Source organism: Lactuca sativa, chromosome 8 (genome assembly GCF_002870075.4).
Source record: "Lactuca sativa cultivar Salinas chromosome 8, Lsat_Salinas_v11, whole genome shotgun sequence".
Classification (NCBI taxonomy): domain Eukaryota; kingdom Viridiplantae; phylum Streptophyta; class Magnoliopsida; order Asterales; family Asteraceae; genus Lactuca; species Lactuca sativa.
This window is the reverse complement of record NC_056630.2, coordinates 206798888-206822289: the sequence shown is the minus strand read 5'-3', so window position 1 is coordinate 206822289 and position 23402 is coordinate 206798888. Positions and strand designations below refer to the sequence as shown.

The window sequence follows — 23402 nt, the reverse complement described above, 5'->3', positions numbered from 1 at the left end:
ACACTGAAACCCTAACCACCATAATGAAGTTCAAGAAGTCCTGCCTTCCTCCTCAATGGAATGGTCTATTTACTCTACTGTTCAAAGGGCTCTCTGAGCGAAGCGCTGGCTCAGATGGAGCAAGCAAGTCATTCATGACTGTGCTTTATGGTCTATATCATGGGATAGATATGGACTATGGGTCCATTATCTAGAAACAGTTAGTCCAAAGCTTGTGCTCCTCCTCAAGACACTTAGAAATCTCGTTTGGCAGGTACTGGTCAATCATCACCAAGTGGGCAATGGATCGTCTTCATGTTCCAATCATGGCAGATTCTCTTCTCTCCTCTATCAGCACTTTTCACACAACCAAGATAATCGTCACGAATCCCACCAAGTACTCCTTTATTGGATCAATTCCTAACACCATGCTTGCATGTGTGTCTGCAGCAAGTAATATCTTGCAACAATACAGGAAGATTCCTTCTTCAGGTCCAAGGGAGCTTACACCAGCCATGGTTCACTCCATTGACGAGGCTGAAAAGCCAGCAAAAAGGGGAAAGAAGACTGGCACTCAGAAGGAGTCGAAGGTGACTAAACCAACCAAGGGGCAAACCCCTAAGAAGCGAAAGTCTGACAAGGCTGCTCCGTCCCAGCCTCAACCAAAGAAGCAGAAGAAGCCTGCTCGGAGACTCATACTCCAGTCTTCAAGTGATTCAGACTCAGAGTATGTTCCCCCTAAACATAAATCTGTTCCTCCTTCAGAATCTGAAAGCTAAAGCTCTGATGATGAGGCTTCGGGTCGTGGTGATACCCCGCCTCGCTCCCCTACCTCAGAAATTCCAGTTCGCTCCCAACCTCCTTCTCCTCCACCTGTTACTATCCTAGTATCCATCCCTCCTATATTTCCTATCCCTACATCTCAACCATCAACCTCAACTCCCATCCCTACTCCAATCTTCACAGACACTACCACTACCACCACTACTCATTCTACAGCTCCCACTCCACCTGTTACAACCAAACCACCTGTTACAACCGAACCACCAGTAACAACCGAACCTCCTGTCACTACCAAACCCTTATCACCTACACCTTCTACTGACACCACTCCCGTTCTAGGCGATGAGGACTTGGAATTTGATTCCAATTATTTTAGTCCTTACCGTGTACAGAGTGATGAAGACGATGATGAACCGGTCACCAAGCGTCATCTCAAAGCAGTCAACGACAAACTTGATCAACTACTTTCCTCTTCTTCATGTGAAGCCTATTCTGATGCTGCTTTAAAGGCTTTGTTGTCCTCTGTAGTTCAAGAACACAATGCCTCTCTTTCTGCTCCAGCTAAGGCTATAGACGCCTCCACTTCACAATGCTAGAAAGCCTCCCTCGTTGTTGAGGCTTCAACAAAGGAGTGCAAAGAAGTGATCGCAAAAGGCGATAAACTAATTTATGAGGCTCACTTATTTTTGGACTCTTTGCATGCGGCTGCTCAGAAGAATTCTCAAACTGTCAATGCTTCGGTGGATAACCTTCAGCGTTCTCTTCAAGCTGAACGGTCTAACCTTGAAGTTGCTCGTCAATCAATCGAGGCAACCAATGCCACTCTGCACGACAATGTCAATGATCGATTGACTCAATTGGAGGCAGAGTTGGCTGTTGAAAATCACATCATGGATGAACTCGACAAAAGAACCTCTCCACTGAAGATGCAGAATCTCAAACTTCGCACTGCAACAACCAAACTCAATGACCTGAAGTCTGAGAGGGAGGTTATCCAAAGCTTTGCTGCTGATGTTCACTCCATATTACTTCACCTTCTCGAAGCCCATGATCCCATCATTACCATCACCATTCGCAGGCACATTGCTGACAAATTCAGGCCAGCATTGGACATCCTTAGTCGTAATTGAGGGTGTTCCGGTGACTGGTGTCTAGCCGAAACAAGGGGGAGAGAAGGTATCAAAAACTCAACCTCCTCTTGAACCAAAATCAACTGCTGAACCGAAGGGCAATGAAGCTTCGGTCAGTAATAGAGACAAGAAGTAGAAGAAAATTAGAGAGGATGACATTGATAATGAAGATGATGTCAATAGTGAAAATCCCGAAAAGCCTTTTTAGAAGACAAAACCTTATGATAAAGAGCTTGAAGAAAGGTTCAAGAAACAAAAGGCTAAGCTGGAGCAGAAGCATAAGGAAAAAGAGCTCCTGGAAAAGAAGAAGTCCATTTTTCTTGAATGGACTCTTGATTCACTTCAAAGATGTGCAATTGATGAGCCAAGCATACTTTGGCTTGAGCCTGTGATGTCGTTCGGGCTTGATAACTCTAAGGATGCACAGTTTGGCATTCCGATCACACGAAAGGAATTCATCTTTCATTGGTTCAACTTGACTGTTGCCATCCTGTCTCCAGATCCGAAAGTGGATAGGGATCTGTTGCAGTTCTACCTAGAGTTCGCTAAACCCTAGTACTTAACCTGGAGTTCGAAGAAAATTAAGACTGTCAAGGTTCTGAAGCCCTACTCAGCAGGGAAGTTTGTTAATGTCAAATTCAAGGTGACTCGAGGCTCTGAAGGCTCGGCTCATAACTTCACCCTTGCTGATCTACCGAACCTCATTCCCCACGACTGGATACTCCTCAACAATATCTTACTGTCAAATCCACAGGAGTATCAGTCAATCATTGACCATGTCAAGCGAATGCTTGTGTGCTACATTCACGAGGTAGCAAAGATGGACTAGGAAATTGCCTCTGCCATTCACAAGCGAACCACGATCAAAACTATGGGCAGAGCAGGCAATGTTAATACAATGGTCAAGGGAAAGATTGATTCAAAGTACCACATTGTCATGTTTATTAGAGGCGAAGGACAGAAATGCCTGTTCGTTCTTGTTGACAAACACCTCTTCTCAACTGCTTGCTTGGAGAACATATTGGAGATTATTCAGAGGTGTGATCAGAACACTACGGCCGACAAGAAGATGTTTACTGATATGCTGAGATGGTACATTCAATTTCGGCTGACTCTTTTTGTTATTATCCCTCGGCTGTTCAAAGTGGTCAAGACAGTGAAGCCAACTCAAAGAAAGTGATCTCTCGCCTCATTTGACGCAAAGGGGGAGATTGTTTGGCTTATAGTGTTGGGTCATGGGCTTGGTCCTTAGCCTAATTATGATTTCCGGTTTGGGCCTGTCCAACCGTGCTTGTTTTATTCTAGGGTTTAGTATTTAAGCTGCATGCATGCAGTCTTTGTAGTTATCGCTTTTATTATTTTTCCTGATTCAATTTTTGTAAACCCTAGCTCGCCTCTACAGTGGAAGTTCTTCATCAAGCTCTGCTGAGGCGTGACTACATTTGAATCATAAGCATTACGTTGATTCTATTTTGTGTTCATCATATTATTGTGTTTGTTTTTGTTTGATCTTTATCTTTTACCTGTGAAAGATCTAATCGATCTGAGTTTTATTCTCATCAATATTAATAAACCATAATATCCTCTCTCTCTCCATAAATCATCCTGTCCAATTACTTTGGTGAAGGCAACCCAAAAAGACCATGCATAACCGGGTCAAGTACATACCAAATACAGTTGTGGACTTAGACACTAATCTAATAGTCTCCCACTTGGATAAGTCTAATAACTATAAATTCAAATAAAACTTCAGGATCTGATTAGCAATCGTAGCTCTCAAAAGCCGCTGTCGAACTCCGATCTTATCAGTAACCTGTCCTTTAGATAAGGGATCGCACAGTCCTTTGTTATAGATATCATCCGGACAATTACATGGAGCATAGTCATACTTATTGTCCCACAGTTTGTTTCTCGATCTTTGATTTGTCTAACATATAACTTAATTGAACACATCAATGAAGTCCTGACCAAGCCCGACATATAAGTCAAACCAAATCATCGGGGGGCCCAGATATCACTTTTACCCTCTTAGGATAAAAGGAACAGATAAACTTTGACTTATAAGCATTTAACATTTACTCATCAAATTATGCACAACAATGCGTTTTATAACATCAAGTTACTGATGCGTTTACGCATTATCAATGCACAACCAACTCGCAAACAATAAACCACATATCTAGGTTTAAAGACTATATGATATTATCGTCTTGCGATCACTCGTAATAAATTCCATGAAGTGATGCCAGCAAGCCTGGGTTTAATCCAATGCTCAAATCTTATTCATAAGCACTAATGAACGTTGCATCAAACCTTTGCTATGTCTAATGCACTTTAGACAGTGTACAAACCAATTCATGACAGTCTTCTTTCATACATACTTCCAAAGTATTAGCGACTCTGGACTGTTCAAATAATCTCATTATTCAGGAAGTCAAAACATGCAAATTGAAACAATAGGTAAATAATTAACACAAGAAAGTAACTTTACTTATAAATAATACTCCTTTATTTATTCATCAAATGTTAATTACAATTGATCTATTACACATTTCGAAACTATCTAATCTAAACTAATATCATCCTTCCGCCTAATGCTCCTAGCGTGCTGCAAGTTCTTAACCATACTCAGTCTCTTCGTAAGGGGATCTGTTGGGTTATCCTCTGGCGATACCCTCTTCACCACGAGGAGTCCCTCTTTTACCCGATGTCTAATAAAGTGATATTTTCTGTCGATATGTCGGGATCTACCATGATCCCTCGATTCCTTGGTCAAGGCAACCGCACCTTCGTTATCACAAAAAATTTCCATAGGATCCTTTACGGCTGGAACAACTCCAAGGTCTCGGATGAAGTTCTTCAACCATATTGCCTCCTTTGACACTTCGCTCGCTGCTATGTACTCTGATTCGCACGTTGAATTAGCTACGGTCTCCTGCTTGGAACTTTTCCAAGTTACTGCTCCTCTATTTAGGGTAAAGACTCAGCCTGACTGAGATCAATAATTATCTCGGTTTGTCTGAAAACTGGCGTCACTATACCCTTGCACCTTTAAGTCATCACTCCCACCGAGGACTAGAAACCATTCCTTGGTCCTCCGAAGTTAAGAATATTCTTGACTGCGGTCCAAAGTGCTCTACCCGGGTTCCCTTGATATCTGCTGACCATGCTCAAAGCGAAGGCCACATCAGAGCGAGTACAATTCATAACATACATGATCGAGCCAACTGCGGAAGCGTAAGGTACTCGACTCATTTATGCTATCTCGGCCTTGATACCCGGGCTTTGAGTTTTACTCAACTTGGTATTGCTTTGGATCGGCAACTCCCCTTTCTTGGAATTCTCCATACTAAAACGCTTTAGTACCTTTTCCAAGTAAATATTCTGACTAAGTCCTATTAGTCTTTTACTCCTGTTTCTCTCTATCCTTATTCCTAGAATATAGGTAGCCTCTCCGAGGTCCTTCATAGCTAAACACTTCCCAAGCCAGGACTTAACCTCCTGCAGGTTCGGGATGTCGTTTCCTATGAGTAGTATGTCATCGACATATAATACGAGGAAGCTAACTACACTCCCACTGGATTTGACATATACGCACGACTCATCATCGATTCGCAGGAAGCCAAACTCTTTGACTTTTATGTCGAAACAAAGATTCCATCTACGAGACGCTTGTTTCAATCCATAAATGGATTTCTCAAGCTTACACACTCTATTGGGATGCTTCGCATCGACAAAACCCTCTGGATGATTCATGTAAACATCCTCAGCCAACTTCCCATTAAGGAAAGCGATTTTGACATCCATCTGCCATATTTCATAATCATGAAATGCATCAATTGCTAGCATCACCCTAATAGACTTTATCTTCGCAACCGGTGAGAAGGTCTCATCATAGTCAACTCCGGGAGTTTGAGTACAGCCCTTCGCATCTAATAGCGCCTTATAAGTGTGTACTTTCGCATCCATGTTGGTCTTCTTCTTGAAGATCCACTTGCACCCAACCGTCTTACGACATGACACATTGTCAACCAAATTCCAAACATGGTTATCATACATGGATTGAATCTCGCTGTCCATAGCTTCTTTCCATTTTGCAGTCTCCGAGCCTTCCATGGCTTCCTTATTGCTGTTAGGTTCGTCCAAATTTACTAGTGTACTATCACTAATAAAAGTATCCCCTTCAGTAGTAATATGGAAACCATAAAACTGGGGTGGAACGCTAACCCTTTCGGAACGTCTAAGAGGTAATGACTCGTCAATCGGTTCAACAGGAGTTTCCTCCTCAAGTTGAGTGCCAGTGTTTGAGGTTCCTTCATCGTTTGATTCTTGAAGCTCTTCAAGATCGATTTGCCTCCTACTGTCTCCTTGGTTTATGAGTTCTCGCTCTCAGAAAACCCCTCCCCTTGCAATGAAGACAACATTGTCACTCGGTTTATAGAAGAGATAACCAGATGACTTGTATGGGTAGCCGATGAAAATACACCACTCACTACGAGGTTTGAGCTTTTCGTGAGTCTCTCGTCTTACGAAAGCCTCGCAACCCCAAACCTTGATATTTGCCAACGAGGGAGCTTTCCATGTCCACATCTCGTGAGGAGTTTTGGCAACCTTCTTTGTAGGGACTAAATTAAGGATCTGAGCGGCAGTCTCTAAGGCATACCCTCAGAATGAGATAGGTAGTGAAGTAGACTCATCATGGAACGAACCATGTCCAACAAGGTTCGATTACGACTCTCAGCCACACCATTCAACTGCGAGTCACCTAGGTGGCGTCAATTGCGAAACGATTCTGCATTCCTTGAGGTAATCATGGAATTCAAGACTAGGGATGAGCTTTAGAACCGGACTGGTTCGGAATCGAAACCGGTTTTCGAATATTATAAGAACCGGGAACCGAACCGCCGGTTCTAGCGCCGGTTCCGGTCCCGGTTTTTCGGTTATTTTTCAAAATAGAACCGGTTCAAAATATTATTAATGATATGTTATCTTCCGGAGCTTGTAAATGATTCGATATTCAACCAAATTATGACTTTTTACATTCTAAATTGAAGTACAAACATTAAATTACATGATGAAAAAAGAATCAAGTAATTTCGACTTCATATGAGTGAGTTATGCGTATTTTTAAAGCGGGACATATTTCAAAAAACAAATGCTGAAATAGAAAATACGTAGCATTGATATGTTGTCTTCCGAGGTCTATAACTAATTCAATATCTAACCAAAATATATGTTTTTATAGTTTAAAATGAACTACAAACACCAAATTGCAAAAAAATGTTGAAATAGAAAAAACGCAGCATCGATATTCTTTCTTTCGGGGCATATGTCTGATTCAATATCTAACCAAAAAATATGTTTGTACAGTAAAAAATGAACTAAAAACTCCAAATTACATGTTGGAAAAAAATCAAATAATTCCGACTTCATATGAGTGAGTTATGTGTATTTTAAAAAATGAAAAAATGTCAAACCGGGACCGGTTTTCATAAAAATGGAGAACCGGTAACCGGACCTTGTTACCAATTCTGGTTCCGGTTCCGGTCCGGTTTCGGTTCCGCCGGTTCTAATGCTCACCCCTATTCAAAACTAAGGTACTCTCCACCTCGACCGGATCGAAACATCTTGATTTTCCTGCCCAACTGATTCTCCACTTCTTGCTTAAACTCTTTGAACTTTTCAAAGGTTTCTGACTTGTGCTTGATAAGTAGATATACACATATCTGCAATAATGATCGGTAAAAGTCACATAGAAGCGGCTTGCATCCCTTGTGGTGGATCTAAAGGGCCCACACACATCTGTTTGTATGAGATCTAATAAACCCTCACCCCTTTCACAAGTTCCAGTGAAGGGTGACTTGGTCATCTTTCCAAGTAAACAAGACTCGCACACGTCATCGTCCCTAAGGTCGAATGACTCGAAACTCCATCCATTTGCATTCGGGATATGCGTTTCTTGTTGACATGTCGAAGACGACAATGCCACAAGCATACTTCATCCAAATTGTTGGAAGATTCGATATACAACACATCATTTCCTAAATTGTCTACAACCACGACAGTTTCATATATTCCATTACTAGGCAATGCTTCAAAATAGAAAACACCATTAATAAAAGCATTAATAGAAGCCTTTTCATTATGAAACGAAAATCTAAATCCTTGTTTATATAAACCATGAAAAGAGATGATGTTTCTTGCCATTTATGGCGAATAGCAACAATTATTCAACTCGATTCCTAACACACTACTAAGCACTAAAGAGTAAACTCCAATCTTGGTGATAGGCGACGATCTTATGTTCCCCATGATCGAGTTTATCTTCCCATGCTCTACATCCCTATTTCTTCTTAGGCCCTGCGAAGGACGGCTTGATCTTCCCATCCATGATATCTTGCAAGTACTTTGGGCAGCTTCGTTTCCAATGCCCCTTCTCTTGGCAGTAGTAGCACTCTGCATCCTTCGGGTTGGAGGTGGGTGCAGCCGGACCAGCCTTGGTTACACTAGAAGAGGAGCCATCATGGGACTTTCCATTATGGTGGCTCTTTGAAGGAGCCTTCCTGTTCTTACCTTTCCCCTACCCAATAGGCAAGACGAGGGCATCAATAAGAGTTGATGCAATAGATTTATCCTTGAGGTTGCTCTCAGCAGTCCTCAACAACCCTTGAAACTTGCTCAATGTGACCTCCTCTTTGTTCATGTGGTAGGTCATGTAGAGCTGGTTGTAGCAAGGAGGTAAGGAGTGAAGAATTATGTCAATCGCCTGCTCCTCGTTGAAGTCCACATTTAACTTCTGCAGGCGGTCAACATATCTTTGCATCTTCTGGAGATGAGCAGTAACAGACTCTCATTCTCTCATTCTGGTCGTGATCATCAAAGTGATGATCTTTTACCTCTCCTGACTTGCGCTTTGATGGTACCTATCCATCGAATCTTTATGCATCTCATAGTGGTAGAAGTCCTTGTAGGACTTTTGGAGTTCTGCTTTCATGGTAGCGAGCATGATGCAATGGAATTTCGTAGCATCTCGCTCGTGGGCCTCAAAAATAGCAATCTCCTCCGGAGTAGCAGTTTTGATGTTCACTTCCTTCAGCTCCTTGTCGAGGACATACTCCCTGTCCTCGTAGCAGGTAACCATTCGTATGTTGCGGATCCAATCATTAAAATTGTTTCCATCGAAGATCACCCTCCCACACAAATTCATGAGTGAGAATGAGCCGGAAGAGTTTGAGCCTCAAGCGTTGTTAGAGTTCGACATCTGAAAAAGAAAAGAGACAAAGTTTGATTAGAAAAGGTTCCCCAATTAAACACCTAAATGAGAAATTAGGGCTAGGATTCAACAACATTATTTAGAACTTAAAAGAGGGATGCTTTAAATTGCAAATAATTTGAAGGTAAGTAAATGACGATTCACTAATTTCCACCATGAAAAACGAAAAGGATTAAGTTTTGAATGTATTGAAACTCCTAGATCTTTTGAGATTCGTTGAACCTTTCAATGGCATGTTTAAATCTTGATATGCCCTTCAAGTTTGTGACTGGGATACTGAGGATCACAAACAAGGTGTGAATAACCATGTTAATATACTTGGTGCCCTCGATGTTACAATCACCTAATCATAGTGTCGGTTAGATACACACGCTCCATTGATCTATGACAAACAACGAGTCACCCTTTTCCACCTTTGCTTAGAGCCAAATTAGTGTGTCAGTTAACCACACACGCTCCACTAACACCTTAGCAAGGGTACACAGTGTAATTCCATGGAATAACATCAAATTCACATTTTTCCTAAAGTAACTAAGATTGGGAATTTTTATAAAAAAACATTTAGTTACTTTATTAATCATTATACTTTTAATGAGGTATTTAGTTACCCTATCCTACCCGTTCGGCTAACGACCCTCCACCAATCAAGGAAGCGGTGGGTGAGAGTGGACACCCATTAAACGGCCATTTTATAGATCGACATCGTGAATGAGACCTACTAACAGTAAGACTAGCATTTAACTTATACATATATACTAGTTATTCTTATAATATTATAATACTATAGGGTGGAATTTTAAACTTGTAAAATTCTAGGGTTTGGAATTTAGTTATTTCAAAATTAACTTTTAATCAAAAATATAAATTCCAAAACTTGAGGGCAAGTTTTGAAACATTTCAAAACTATCTAGATCAAAATTTAAATAAACAATTAAACAATTAATTTGGTGATTATCTAGTTATGACCTAATCCAATTGCATGCAAGATAATTGATCAAATAATTCAAATAATTAAGATTTATCAAATAAGGTAATAATTATCTAATTAAATGACAAAAATCTTTTATTTTGTCAAAGATAATCATATAGAATCAATAAAATCTGGATTTTATTAATTAGATACAATTATGATAATTATCCCAAGTTAAAATAAGCAAAAACCCCGAAATTCCCTCTATCTGACAGCCCGACTCACCGAGTCCCCTTTCGGACTCGTCGAGTTCATCAGAATCAACGAGTTCTCTTTGGGACTTGATGAGTCTGCCAGGCAGAAGGCCAAACAAGGCTCTGATACCACTGATGAGTTTTGAGAAAAAGAACATCCTATGTGCACATGCAAAACCATAAAGCTTTGGATATAGGTTTATCTATTGTACATGCAAATTTATCCAAAGCTTGTAAACCCTAATCTAGCATACTATAAAAATCGAAATCTACATCTAATACAAGGTTAGATGATTACCTTTTGATAGTAGCAAGAATCTTCAACAATCTTCAACTTCAAGAGCTTAGTATCACAAATGTAATACCTCGAATGGGTTACAAACACCAAGGCAAGAAGATTATTGAGAAGAGAGGGAAGGGTGGCTTAATTTCAGCTACAGGAACACTAGGGGTTTTCCTGGTAGCCGAAAACTGAAGCCCTGGGGGTCCTTATGTACTTGAGCTGCTAGGGTTTCAGCCAAAACCCTAATTGGATAGCTTAGGCCTTAAGCAGTCCAAGAAACCTTCTGGAATAAGGCTTGGACAATTTCAAGGTGGGCTTCCACCCTAATTTCGTCCCCCCTTATGTCCATAAGGATTGACAGCCCAATACCCGTCCCCATAATTGAATTAATCTCTTTTAGACACAAAATTAAACTCTTAATTAATTCTTGACCAATATTAATTAAACAATATGATTTCTTTTTTAATATATTATTTTTATAATATATTAATAAAACATAATATCCTCTCTCTCCATAAATCATCATGTCCAGTTGCTTTGGTGAAGGCAACCCAAAAGGACCATGCATAACCGGGTCAAGTACATACCAAATATACTTATGGACTTAGACACTAATCCAACAAGGGGTTCCTTATATAGGTGAGGGCTGCTAGGGTTTCTGGAGGAAACCCTAATTTCCTGCTTAAGGCTCAAGCAACCCATGGACCTCCCACTAAGAAGCCTTGGAAGAAATCTATATGGCTTCCCTATAGAATTTCGTCCACTCCTAATTAAGGACTCCATCAACCCAGTTTCACAACTATCAATGATTTGTAAAACAACCCCTGTTCTTTTAATCGGTTCCTTTAATCCGAAAATTAATTTGAAATTAGTTTCTGATTAAATACTAATTAAATAGCATGATTTCTAATTAATATATTATTTTTCATAATACATTAATAAATCAATTTATTATTCCTAATAATAATAAGTTCAACCTCTCTCTCCAAAAATCATCCTGTCAAGTTGCTAGGGTGAAGGCAACCCAAAAGGACCATGCTGCTATCAAATCAAGTACACACCAATTATAGTTATAGGTTAGGCACCTAATCCAACAATCTCCCACTTGGATAATTCTAATAACTATAATTGCAAGTATGACTTCAAAATTTTGACCAGCAATCATAACTTTCAATAGCCTTTGTCGAACTCTGACCTAGTTAGTTGTGTGTCCTTAAGATAAGGGATCATATAATCCTCTGTTCTGCAAGATATCATGTGGACAAAGACATCGAATAGAATCATTCACATTGTCCAACAGTTTGTCTCCCGGTTTCTGATTTGTATGATAAGGAACTTAATTGAACACATCAATTCACTCCTGACCGGGCCCGATACATAAGTCAACACCAAATCATCGAGGGGCATAAGATATCAATTTTACCCCTTGAGATAAAAGGAACAGATAAAATTTGACTTATATGCTTGTACTATTTGCTCATCAAATCGTACACAACAATACGTTTTACAACATCAAGTAACTGATGCGTTTACACATTATCCATGCACAAGCAACTCATAAACAAAAAATCATATATCTCGGTTTAAAGACTATATGATATTATCGTCTCACAATTACTCATGATAATTTCCATGAAGTAATTCAAATGATCGTGAGTTTAATCCAACTCAAATTCCCATTTTCAGGAGCACTCATGAACCTTGCAGCAAACCATTGCTATGTCTAAACACTTAGACAATCTACAAGCCAATTCATGAAAGTCGTAATTCACTAGTTACTTCCAAAGTATGATCGACTGTGGATAATTTAAATAATCCAATTATTCTAGAAGTAAAACATGCAAAATTGAAACACAAAATAAACAATTAACAAAAGATAGTAAATAATGCTTATATATAAATCTACATTATATAATCACCAAATGTCAATTACATTTATCTATTACAAGTTTCTAAAATATCTATCTAATCACTAAAACTAATATCTTCCTTTAGACCAATGCTCCTCGCATGCTGAATGTGCTTAATCCTACTCACACCTTTTGTGAGGGGATCTGCACGATTCTCTTCTAACGATACCCTCTTGACAACGAGTAGTCCTTCTTCTACTCGATGTATGATGAAGTAGTATTCTATGTCGATATGTCTGGATCTTCCATGATCCCATGGGTCCTTGGTTAAGGCAACCGCTCCTTCATTATCACAAAAAATCTGCATGGGCTCCCTTATGGCTGGCACAACTCCATGGTCTCCAACGAAGTTCTTCAACTATATAGCCTCCTTTAACGCTTTGCTCACTGCTATATACTCTGACTCACACGTGGAATCAGCCACGGTCTCCTGCATGGAACTTTGCCAAGTTAGTGATCCTCCATTGAGTGTAAACACGCAACCAGACTGAGATCGAAAGTTGTATCGGTCTGTCTGAAAACTGGCCTCACTATAACCAGTAGCCCTAAAGTCATCACTGCCACCAAGAACAAGGACCTAGTCCTTTGTCATTTGCAGATACTTAAGAATGTTCTTTACCGCTATCCAGTGAGCTTTACCCGGGTTCCCTTGATATCGGTTGACCATGCTCAAAGCAAAAGCCACATCAGGGTGAGTACATGTCATAGCATATATGATCGAGCCAACGGCGGAAGCATATAGAACTCGATTCATTTTTGCTATCTCGGCATCAGTACTCAGACTTTGAGTCTTAATCAACTTGGTATTGCTCTGGATAGGTAACTCTCTTTTCCTGGAATTTTCCATGCTAAAACGCTTCAACAGTTTATCCAAGTAAGTACTTTGAGTATGTCCAATTAGTCTTCTACTCCTATTTAGCAAAATCCTTATCCCCAGAATATAGGCAATCTCTCCTAGATCCTTCATAGCGAAATACTTTCCAAGCCAGGACTTAACTTCCTGCAAGGTTGGAACGTCGTTTCCTATGAGTAGTATGTTATTAACATACAATACTAGAAAGATAACTACACTCCTACTAACTTTGACATATACACAGGACTCATCCTCACTCCTAGAGAAGCCAAACTCTTTGATCTTCTCATTAAAGCAAAGATTCCATCTGCGAGAAGCTTGTTTGAATTCATAGATTGATTTCTCAAGCTTACACACTTTATTGGGGTATGTAGCATCCACAAAACCTTCTAGCTAACACAAGTAACCATCTTCAGCCAACTTCCCATTAATGAAAGCGTTTTTGACATCCATTTGCTAGATTTCATAATTATGAAACGCAACTATGGCTAATATAACCATAATAGACTTGATCTTGGCCACTGGTGAAAAGGTCTCATCATAATCAACCCCCGAGGTTTGAGTAAAGCCCTTCGCAACCAGCTGTGCCTTGAACGTGTGCACCTTTCCATCCATGTCGGTCTTCTTCTTGAAGATCCATTTGCAACCAACTCTCTTACGACCTGGTACATTGTCAACGAAGTTCCAAACTTGATTGCCATACATTGACTGGATCTCGCTGTCCATTGCCTCTGTCCATTTGGCATACTCAGGGCCCGCCATGGCTTGCATGTAGTTAGCAGGTTCATCCAAATTTATCAGTGTACTACCACAGATAAACGTATCACCTTCTGCAGTTATATGGAAACCATACAACACATGCAAAATGCTAACCCTACTAGAACGCCTAAGAGGTAATGATTCGTCAATTGGATCAACATGACTTTCTTTCTTGGGTTGAGTGACAGTGTTGGAGGTTCCTTCATCGCTTGACTCTTGAATTTCTTCAAGATCAATTATACTCCCACTATCCTCTTTACATATGAGTTTCCTCTCGCGGAAAACTCCCCTTTGTGCTACGAAGACCACGTTCCCATTAGGTCAGTAGAACAAGTATCCAAAGGACTTTTGTGGGTAGCCGATGAAAATACACCACTCACTTCGAGGTTTATGCCTATCGTGAGTATCTCGTATAATGCAAGCTTCACTAACTAAAACCTTGATATGTGCCAACGAGGGAACCTTCCCTGTCCACATCTTGTAAGGTGTTTTGGAAACCATCTTTGTTGGGAATAGATTAAGAATTTAGGTGGCAGTCTCCAAGGCATACCCCAAAACGATATTGGAAGCGAAGCTCGACTCATCATGGAATGAACCATGTACAACAAGGTTCGATTACGCCTCTCATCCACACCATTAAGCTGTGGTGTCCTAGGGGGTGTCAATTGTTAAACAATTCCACATTCCATGAGGTATTTGTGGAACTCGAAACAAAGATACTCACCACCCCTATCAAATCTGAGCATCTTGATCTTCCTGCCCAATTGATTCTCGACTTCATGTTGAACTCTTTGAAATTTTCAAAGGTTTATGACTTATGCTTGATTAAGTAGATATATCTATATCAGCTATAATCAACGGTAAAAGTCACAGAAAATCGATTTGCATCCCTTGTGGTGGATATGAAGGCCCACACACATCAGTGTGTATGAGATCCGACAATCTCTCACCTCTTTCACATGAACCAGTGAAAGGTGATTTTTTTTATCTTTCAAAGAAAACAAGACTCGCATGTATCATCCAACCTAAGGTCAAATGATTCCAACACTCCATCTGTTTGGATTTGGGCAATGCGCTTCTTGTAGGCGTGTCCAAGACGACAATGTCACAAGCATGATTTGTCTAAACCATTAGACGAGTCAATATGCAATACACTATTTCCTAAACTGTCTATAACCATCACAATTTCATATACACCATCACAAGACAATGCTTCAAAATAAAATACACCATTATAATAAGCATTAATAGATCCATTCTCATTACTAAAATAATATCTAAAGCATTGTCTATACAAACCATGAAAAGAAATAATATTCCTCGTGATTTCATACGAGTAGCAACAGTTATTGAAGTCTAAACATAAACCACTACCGAGCTTTAAAGAATAAACACTGATCTTAGTAACAGGTGACGATCTCCTATTGCCCAGTATCAGGTTCATCTTCCCAAACTCCACATTCCTATTTTCTCTTAGTCCCTGCAAGTTAGAGAAAATGTGAAAACCACATCCTATATCAAGGACCCAAGAATTAAAATGCAATGAATTTTTAGACAAAATAGTGTAAAGACCTTCTGAGGTAAGCTTGATCTTGCCATCCTTAATGTCCTGCAAGTACTTGGGGCAACTTATCTTCCAATGCCCCATGTCTTGGCAGTAGAAGCATGTTGCATCCTTTGGATCAGAGGTAGGGGAGAAAATTTGGTTTTTCCTTTGGATACACTACCATAAGACCCATCATGAGACTTTCTCTTAGAATTTTTCTTTGAGGGAGCTTTCCTCTTTTTCGCCTTTCTTTGTCCAATAGCCAGGACTGGAGCAGCAGCAGAAGTAGATTCAACACCGTTTCCTTTCAATCCACTCTCAGTGGTTCTCAGTAAGCCTTGAAGTTTAATCAATGTAGCTTCCTCTTTGATCAAATGATAACTCATCTTGAACTGGTCATAGCAAGGACACAATGAGTGAAACACTATGTCAATAGCCATCTCTTCATCGAGGTTCACATTCAGCTTGAGCAAACGATCCACATATCTCTGCATACATTGCAGGTAGGTCATGACAGACACTCCATCCTTCATCTTGGTGGTTATGAGTGACCTGACTATCTCATACCTTTCTTGATGCGTACTTTGATGGTACTTCTCCATCAAGTCCTGACACATTTCGTATGGCCAATAGTCCTCATTGAACCGCTGCAGCTCAGGAGTCATAGTCGCCACCATAATGCAAGACACCTTAGTAGCATCATTGCATTGGGCCCTATAATCAGCCATTTCTTCTAGAGTAGATTTGGTTTTGTCTATCTCGTTCAACTGTTTGTCGAGGACATATTCCTTGTCCTCGTAATGCAAGGACTTTCAGATGTTTCAGATCCAATCATTGAAATTGGAACCATCGAATATGACCCTCGCGTAGATGTTCAAGAGCGAGAAAGCGTTAGCAGAGTTGTTGTTGTTGGAGGATCCAGAAGCGTTGTTTGTGGTTGATATCTACAAAAGAAGAAATACAAGTTTTGATTAGATAGGAAATCCTTAATATAACACCCAAAATGAAATATTAAGGCTAGGACCCAACACAATAATTCACAATTCAAAAATTGATGTCGTAATACAATTGTAAATTATTTGAAGGTAGGTAAATGACGATTTACCAATTCCACCATGAAAATGAAATTTTAAATGAATTAGGTTTTGAATGAAATGAAATTCCTAGATCTTTTGAGATTCATTGAACTATTCAATGACATGTTTAATCTCGATTATGCCCTTCAAGTTTGTGACTGTGATGCCGAGGATCACAAACAAGGTGTGAATAACCATGCAAATTAGCTTGGTACTCTCGATGTCATTTATCACCCAATCAATGTGCCGGTTAACCACTCACGCTCCATTGATCAATGATAATTTATGAGCTACCCATTGCCACACTTTGTTAGTCCAAGGTAGTGTGCCGGTTAACCACACACACTCCACTAACGACTTGACAAAGTGCAATGTGCGATTTCATGGATTAGCATCAAATTCATATTTTCCTAAAGTAACTAAGATTGGGAATTTATAAAAACATTTAGTTACTTTATATTTATCATTATACTTATTAATGAGAGGTTAATGTAGTATCCTATCCGTTCGGCTAACGATCCTCCGCTAGTCAAGAGTGTGCTGGGTAAGAATGGATACCCAATGACGGTCATTTTGTAGGCCGCTTCCTCAAACACCCCTTATAGACCAACTTCGTGAATGAGGCCTACTAATAGTAAGACTGACTTTACTTATACATACATATATATATATATATATATATATATACATATATATATATATATATATATATATATATATATATATATATATATATATATATATATAAATTAAACTTTTAATTTTTTAATAGTATAAGGGTGTATTTTAAACATTTAAAATACTAGGGTTCTAGAATTCAAGATTTCAAAAATTAAATTTTTAACTAAATTTTACATTCCAAAACCAAAGGGTTATTTTTGAAACTTTTCAAAAATACTAGATTAAATCTTAAATAATTAAAATAATCAAATAATTTTGTCATTATCTTAAAATTTGACTAAATCTCTTAATTTGATAAGGACATAGATTTACCATTCCAGAAAATTCAATTTTGGACAGTTAAAACGAATTTGGCAATTATCCTAATCAAACAAAGATATCAAAATTGAAAAATCAGGGACCTGACAGCCCGACTCGTTTTCTGCAATTTTATAAATAAAGAAAATTTTGATTTTATCTTGTTTCATATTTACTTGCAATGAAATTTGTGAAAATTGATGTTTGTATGTTTCAATTTTTAGCAATATGGATTTGATTCTTTCGTTTGTTGTAGTGTCTAAATTTACCAAATACGGAAAGATTCTCATCACCAAGTTTCAATTGGATAGAAATTTGGAATCATGCGACTTGTATTGTGTGATGAATGAGAACCTTCATCTTTGGGAAATTAAGACTAATTCCTAGTTCATGTATAGATGTGAGTCAAGAGAAGGACTAGGGGATCTAGTACACTTTGTTGTGCATTGGTTAGGTCCACCACAAAGATCGATAAGACTATTCGTCATGATTTACTAAAACTTTAGTAAATATGGTTATGCTTACAAGTTTAAATGTAATTTAGAAACATTGAAAAAGTTTCAATGTATAGCAAAACGAATAAGAAGAATCAAATTATGCAGAATGATAGAAGTTTCTCCAATCTAAAAGGAAAGGAGAGTACTTTAGTATCATGTTTTATGATCATCTTAATGATTATGAATAACCATATCACAGTTGATCCTCTAATGTGACAGCCCAAAATTTTCATTCTTGTAAAAATCAAACTTCTCATTTTGATCTATCATATATTAAGTAGATTGATATCTAAAAATTTAGCTTAAAAGCCTTTAATTTAAAGGTGCTGTGTGTTTAAGAAGGAAAATGTTTAGAACCGAGAACCCTCACATCTTTTTCTTCTTTCTTTCCTTCGGGCCACAAACGGCTTCTAAGCTGCAAACATCGCATGAGCCATGAACGGTTTACGACAGTGAACCATTCCTCGGACCGCAAACCTTCAAATTCTATCTCCTCGGGAAGGGTGTACGACAATAATCACGCATCTTATCATCTCGGGATGTGTTCTCGGCCGTGAACCCAACTGTAAACGGTTTGCTGCCGTGAACTATCTCTCTATATATAGATGAAGTCTGGAAATTTCTCTCATTCTTCACATATCAGCCGAAAACACACCATTTTCTCTCTAGATATTCAACCGAAAACCCCCTCTCTCCTCAAGAACATGCAAAATTCTCTTGAATTCAACTTAGAATCTTTTAAGAAGCACACCTTGATCTTGTAATCAGCTTACAAACACTTCCAATCTTCATACCTTTGGGCCGTGAAATTAAGATCACCGAGTGTTCTTGGGCCGTGAACCCCTCTTCTGACCGTGAAGTCCAATGAGCTACCATCTTTGCTTCTAACACTATTATTTGGAAGTTAAACTTACAAATCAGTTCATTTCCTTGTTATATTTGTGATTATATTCACTAAAAGTATACATATATTACATGAAATGATTATAGGACTCGGGAATAAAACTCATGGAAATAACATCCTATACTGAACCTCCAATCGAATCACTCACGAAAGGTGAGTTCACACTCCTACACTTTTATGATTTTTAACTGTTTTAGGGGGGGGGGATACAAGTGAAACACAATAAAAAATGGTGTTAATATCTAAAATGTTTTTAATGCTTTTAAATTGTTATAATTATAAAAAATTACGTATTTATATATGTGTAATTTATATAATTTGGATTCAGAATATGTAATTTGACCCCATTTCCTGTTCCTTGTTTGGTTGCGGGCTTGGGGTAAAGTTATTTAATCGAAGGTCTAATTAATCACAATTACGTAAATATTACATTTATATAAATATAAAATGGTTTTCAAACTATTTGGTACTACTTGGGTTCAAACAAAGAATTTCATGAAATAACAGTATTACAAATTCGTAGAGTAAAACAAACAGTTAAACTATAATAGGTATAGTTTAGAGGACTCATTCATTAGTTTCAAGGTTCAAAGTACATAACAGAAAAACAAACATAGTACATAACGGAAAAAAGCTGAAAACATTTGTTAGAAAACAAACAAAATACTTTACTAAAAACAAACATATGAACTATATTCTATATAGTTTATGAGACTTACTTACAGTGTATTTATTACAAAGTAACTTTTGATAATTCTACATGTAATCATCAATATATCACTTGTAAGACCACCTTCATGTACTTTTCTAAGTACCAACAAAGTCCTGAAATTATAACCAGTGTCTCCTCGAGGGAGAGCACGACACTTGTACATAGATCTATATGGTATTGACTATCCCACACCTGAATTGTTAGCTATAGTTAGGCAGGCATGCCTGGGGTGACAAATGTCTTACCAATTGCGACGCCTGAAGAACGTCGTGTTCACGCTATCATAGGTCATCTAGTATGGTTATAATAACTCAGAATTTGATATTGAACGAAATGATTAGTGTTTGAATAATTAAACTTCTCATAGTTTTATTTAATTATAAGGCTATAACACAATATTTTACAAGTACAGTTAGTCATACTAGCTAATTACAATTACATGAATTACATACTAGTACAAGAACATGATACTATTTCAGTATAGAGAAAACATACTTTTCATGGTTTTATGAGAACTAAACTACATTTTACAAATTTAGAGTACAGAAACTATCACACATATTTCTTAAACAATTACATAACAGAAAATATAGGATTTTCTGGGAAAAAGATGTTTACATGATCAATGGACAAGAAAATAGTTTTCAGTTACAAGCATACTTATGAACTCACCAACTTAATTATTGACAAATATTCAAAACTACTTGTATTCTCAGGAAAACAGTAATACAGGTACAACCACAACTTTTGAGAAGACGGAGATATATAAACTCATGTCTTTTAACTCGTATTTTTGGTGTCATATATTCATCGTTTGAACACAGATGTGAAACTTACAACTTTGTAAATACAATGGTTGTTGTTGTACTTTAATTACTATTATGCATTGTTGTGATACTACACATGACATGCTCTGCCCCCGAACGTTTTCTACCGTTCCGGTTTGCGGGTGTGATAGATTGATATCAGGGCATTGTTTATAGTGAACTAAGTATATCAGACCATAAAAGATATACTAACTATAAATGCTATGGGGCTGAAGGGATCTGACTAGAAGTATACTTTTTAAAGTCTAAGTATTTTATAAGAAGTATACTAACCTATATATACACATACAAGTTTCTTATATGGAATCATATATGGGATCAATATATCCTGATCAACTATACAAAAAGTATTTGGATGTTGGACACCACAGTTAAACCTGCACAATTATGTAATCATATATGGGATCAATATATCCTGATCAACTATATTTATTTGAGATGTGACCAACATGTGTTTGGGAGTGATTGTGGTGTTGCAAAAAGTCTTAAAACTTACCTAAGTACTAGAAGAACTCTAGAACCTAACATAAAGATAAAATAATATAGGAGTATTTTATGATACTATAACACAGAAACAACAATATACAAGAGAGTCGTCCTCACTAGAAACAAACATGTGAAAACAAAGGAACATTATTGGTAGAGCTATAAGTACGAAGTATATATTACAGTTATATATAATTAAGGTTTTATAGACTTAGAATCTGTGATCTAGCTTTATTTCATGTTCCTTGTTTGGTTGTGGACTTAGAGTAGGATCATTTATTCGAAGCTCTATTCTATCCGAGTTATATATAATTAGTATACACTTTGTGGTTATAGAAGGACCCAGTACGAGTCATGCCATACAGAATACATTAACTGTTAACTATAAGTTTCTTATATGGAAACTTGAAATTATTTATTTGACTTATCAAATCTATTATATGTCTCTTATATCCTTATTCTCGTATAGATAACATGGATGGATTTCATCTACCGGGAGATCCGTACTTTCCCAATCAAGAGAATGGAGAATGGCTCCGTGCTGAACCAGAGAATGATCCTGTAGATCCAATAGAAGAGGATTTTCCTGAAGATTCTGATTCAGAATCAGGAGCTTATAACCCACCTCAAGTTGCCCAGAATCCCAATCCTCGACAAAATTTTCATGGCCCGACACCTCAGTTGGCAGTGAACTTAGAAAGGTAGAGTCATGAGCAGGGCCAGGACCGTCCTTACAATGGAGACCGAAGCTTCTACAATCTTGACAAAGGAGGATCATCAGATAAATCCCTTCCGGAGTTAGTTCGTTGGATTGCGCATAACGACAAACAAGGAAGATCTGCCATTGATGGAGTCATACAAAATAATGATACCACTAGAGTTAACACAGTTCGCCTTCACCACCTAATTGAAAACCATGAGACAACCAGGGATATTGCTAAAACCTTACGAAGGTAACTAGCTACAAGTCGAACTGAAGTTAGAGAACTTGGAGAACACCAAGCGACACTCGAAAGGCATATGTTTGCCACAGAACGCCAGTTGGCTAAATTCCGAGCTGAAATTAGTAGGAATTCGAACACCACTCCTCGCGAGTAGAGCATACTCTACTCACGCTTTTTGGATGTAGTCTAAATCTAAATATATACACTAGTGATGATATCATGTACATAGTACGACCTCAAAATTTCATTTTCGATAAGTCAATATGCTGTCAAGTTTTCAGTTAAATTGGTATATTGTAGACCTACAACAAGGTTAAATTTTCCAAACTCTATGTATCTAATATACCAATACATGATAGGCATCTTATTTCCTTTGAAAAATCACTATCTAATGTCACATTATCACTTTACAAGTTATTCCTTGTAACAGACTTCTATGTAAACTTTTTCTATATACATGTAGAACTAATGTAGTTAGTTTAAAGACATCTAATTTATTATCAGTATTGATGTCTTACTACCTTTCCATTTTTATATCTTGAAGCAAAAGATGGCTCCTAGAAAGAATCCGAGACATATCAATGTCAATCAAGCACCTCCACCACCACCTCCCCAATATGATGTTGCTATCTTCCAAGCAGCAGTAACTACCTCTGTGGTTGCTGCCATGACGCAAATCAACGCCATTGGTACTAGTGCTGACAATGGTGCTCATAATTTCAATCATGGTGAAAGTATTGGACATCCTTGTGAGTGTTCATAAAAAGACTTTACAAATGCAAAGACCAAAACTTTTGATGGCAATGGAGGTGTCATTACTCTGACGCGCTGGTTCGAGAAAACAGAATCAGTTTTTGAAATTTGCGCTTGCCCTGAAGAAAGCAAGGTAAAGTTTGCAGCTTGTACCTTCCTAGACAGAGCCCTTTCTTGGTGGAATGTCTATGTCAAATCCTTATCTCTTCCAGTCGCCAATGCTATGGGTTTGGATGATCTGAAAATCCTGATGCTAGCAGAATATTGTCCCCGTGGTGAAATTCAAAAGCTAGAGGAAGCACTCTGGAGTTTGACGATGAAAGACCTCGATATTGCTGCATATACTACTAGGTTCAGTGACCTGGATATTCTATGTCCAGGGATGATTCCCACTGAGAGCAATAAAGTTAAGACATATATCTGGGGACTCTCTCCTCAGATACAAGGAAATGTGATAGCCACTAACCCTCTCACTTTTGATAGTGCAAAGCGTTTGGCACAAACACTAGTAGACCACAGAATTCGTCAGGGTTGTATGGTACCCA

General features: G+C 38.2%; 1 protein-coding gene across 1 annotated transcript; it reads left to right on the top strand.

Moving 5' to 3' along the window:
- The first annotated feature begins 281 nt into the window (after positions 1–281).
- LOC128127910 (uncharacterized) lies at positions 282–1892 on the top strand. The gene is made up of 3 exons (XM_052766646.1): positions 282–706; positions 761–1286; positions 1359–1892. Exons 1-3 carry the CDS (start codon positions 282–284, stop codon positions 1890–1892), a joined length of 1485 nt encoding a protein of 494 aa, XP_052622606.1.
- Positions 1893–23402: the final 21510 nt, after the last annotated feature.

What these genes read in the sequence shown, in the direction of transcription:
- LOC128127910 (XM_052766646.1), top strand. Translation starts at nt 282, where the DNA reads ATGGATCGTCTTCATGTTCCAATCATGGCAGATTCTCTTCTCTCCTCT. An exon ending in TCAAGTGATTCAGACTCAGA is followed by an intron (nt 707 to 760) that starts GTATGTTCCCCC and finishes TGAAAGCTAAAG; the next exon opens with CTCTGATGATGAGGCTTCGG. An exon ending in TAAAGGCTTTGTTGTCCTCT is followed by an intron (nt 1,287 to 1,358) that starts GTAGTTCAAGAA and finishes TCACAATGCTAG; the next exon opens with AAAGCCTCCCTCGTTGTTGA.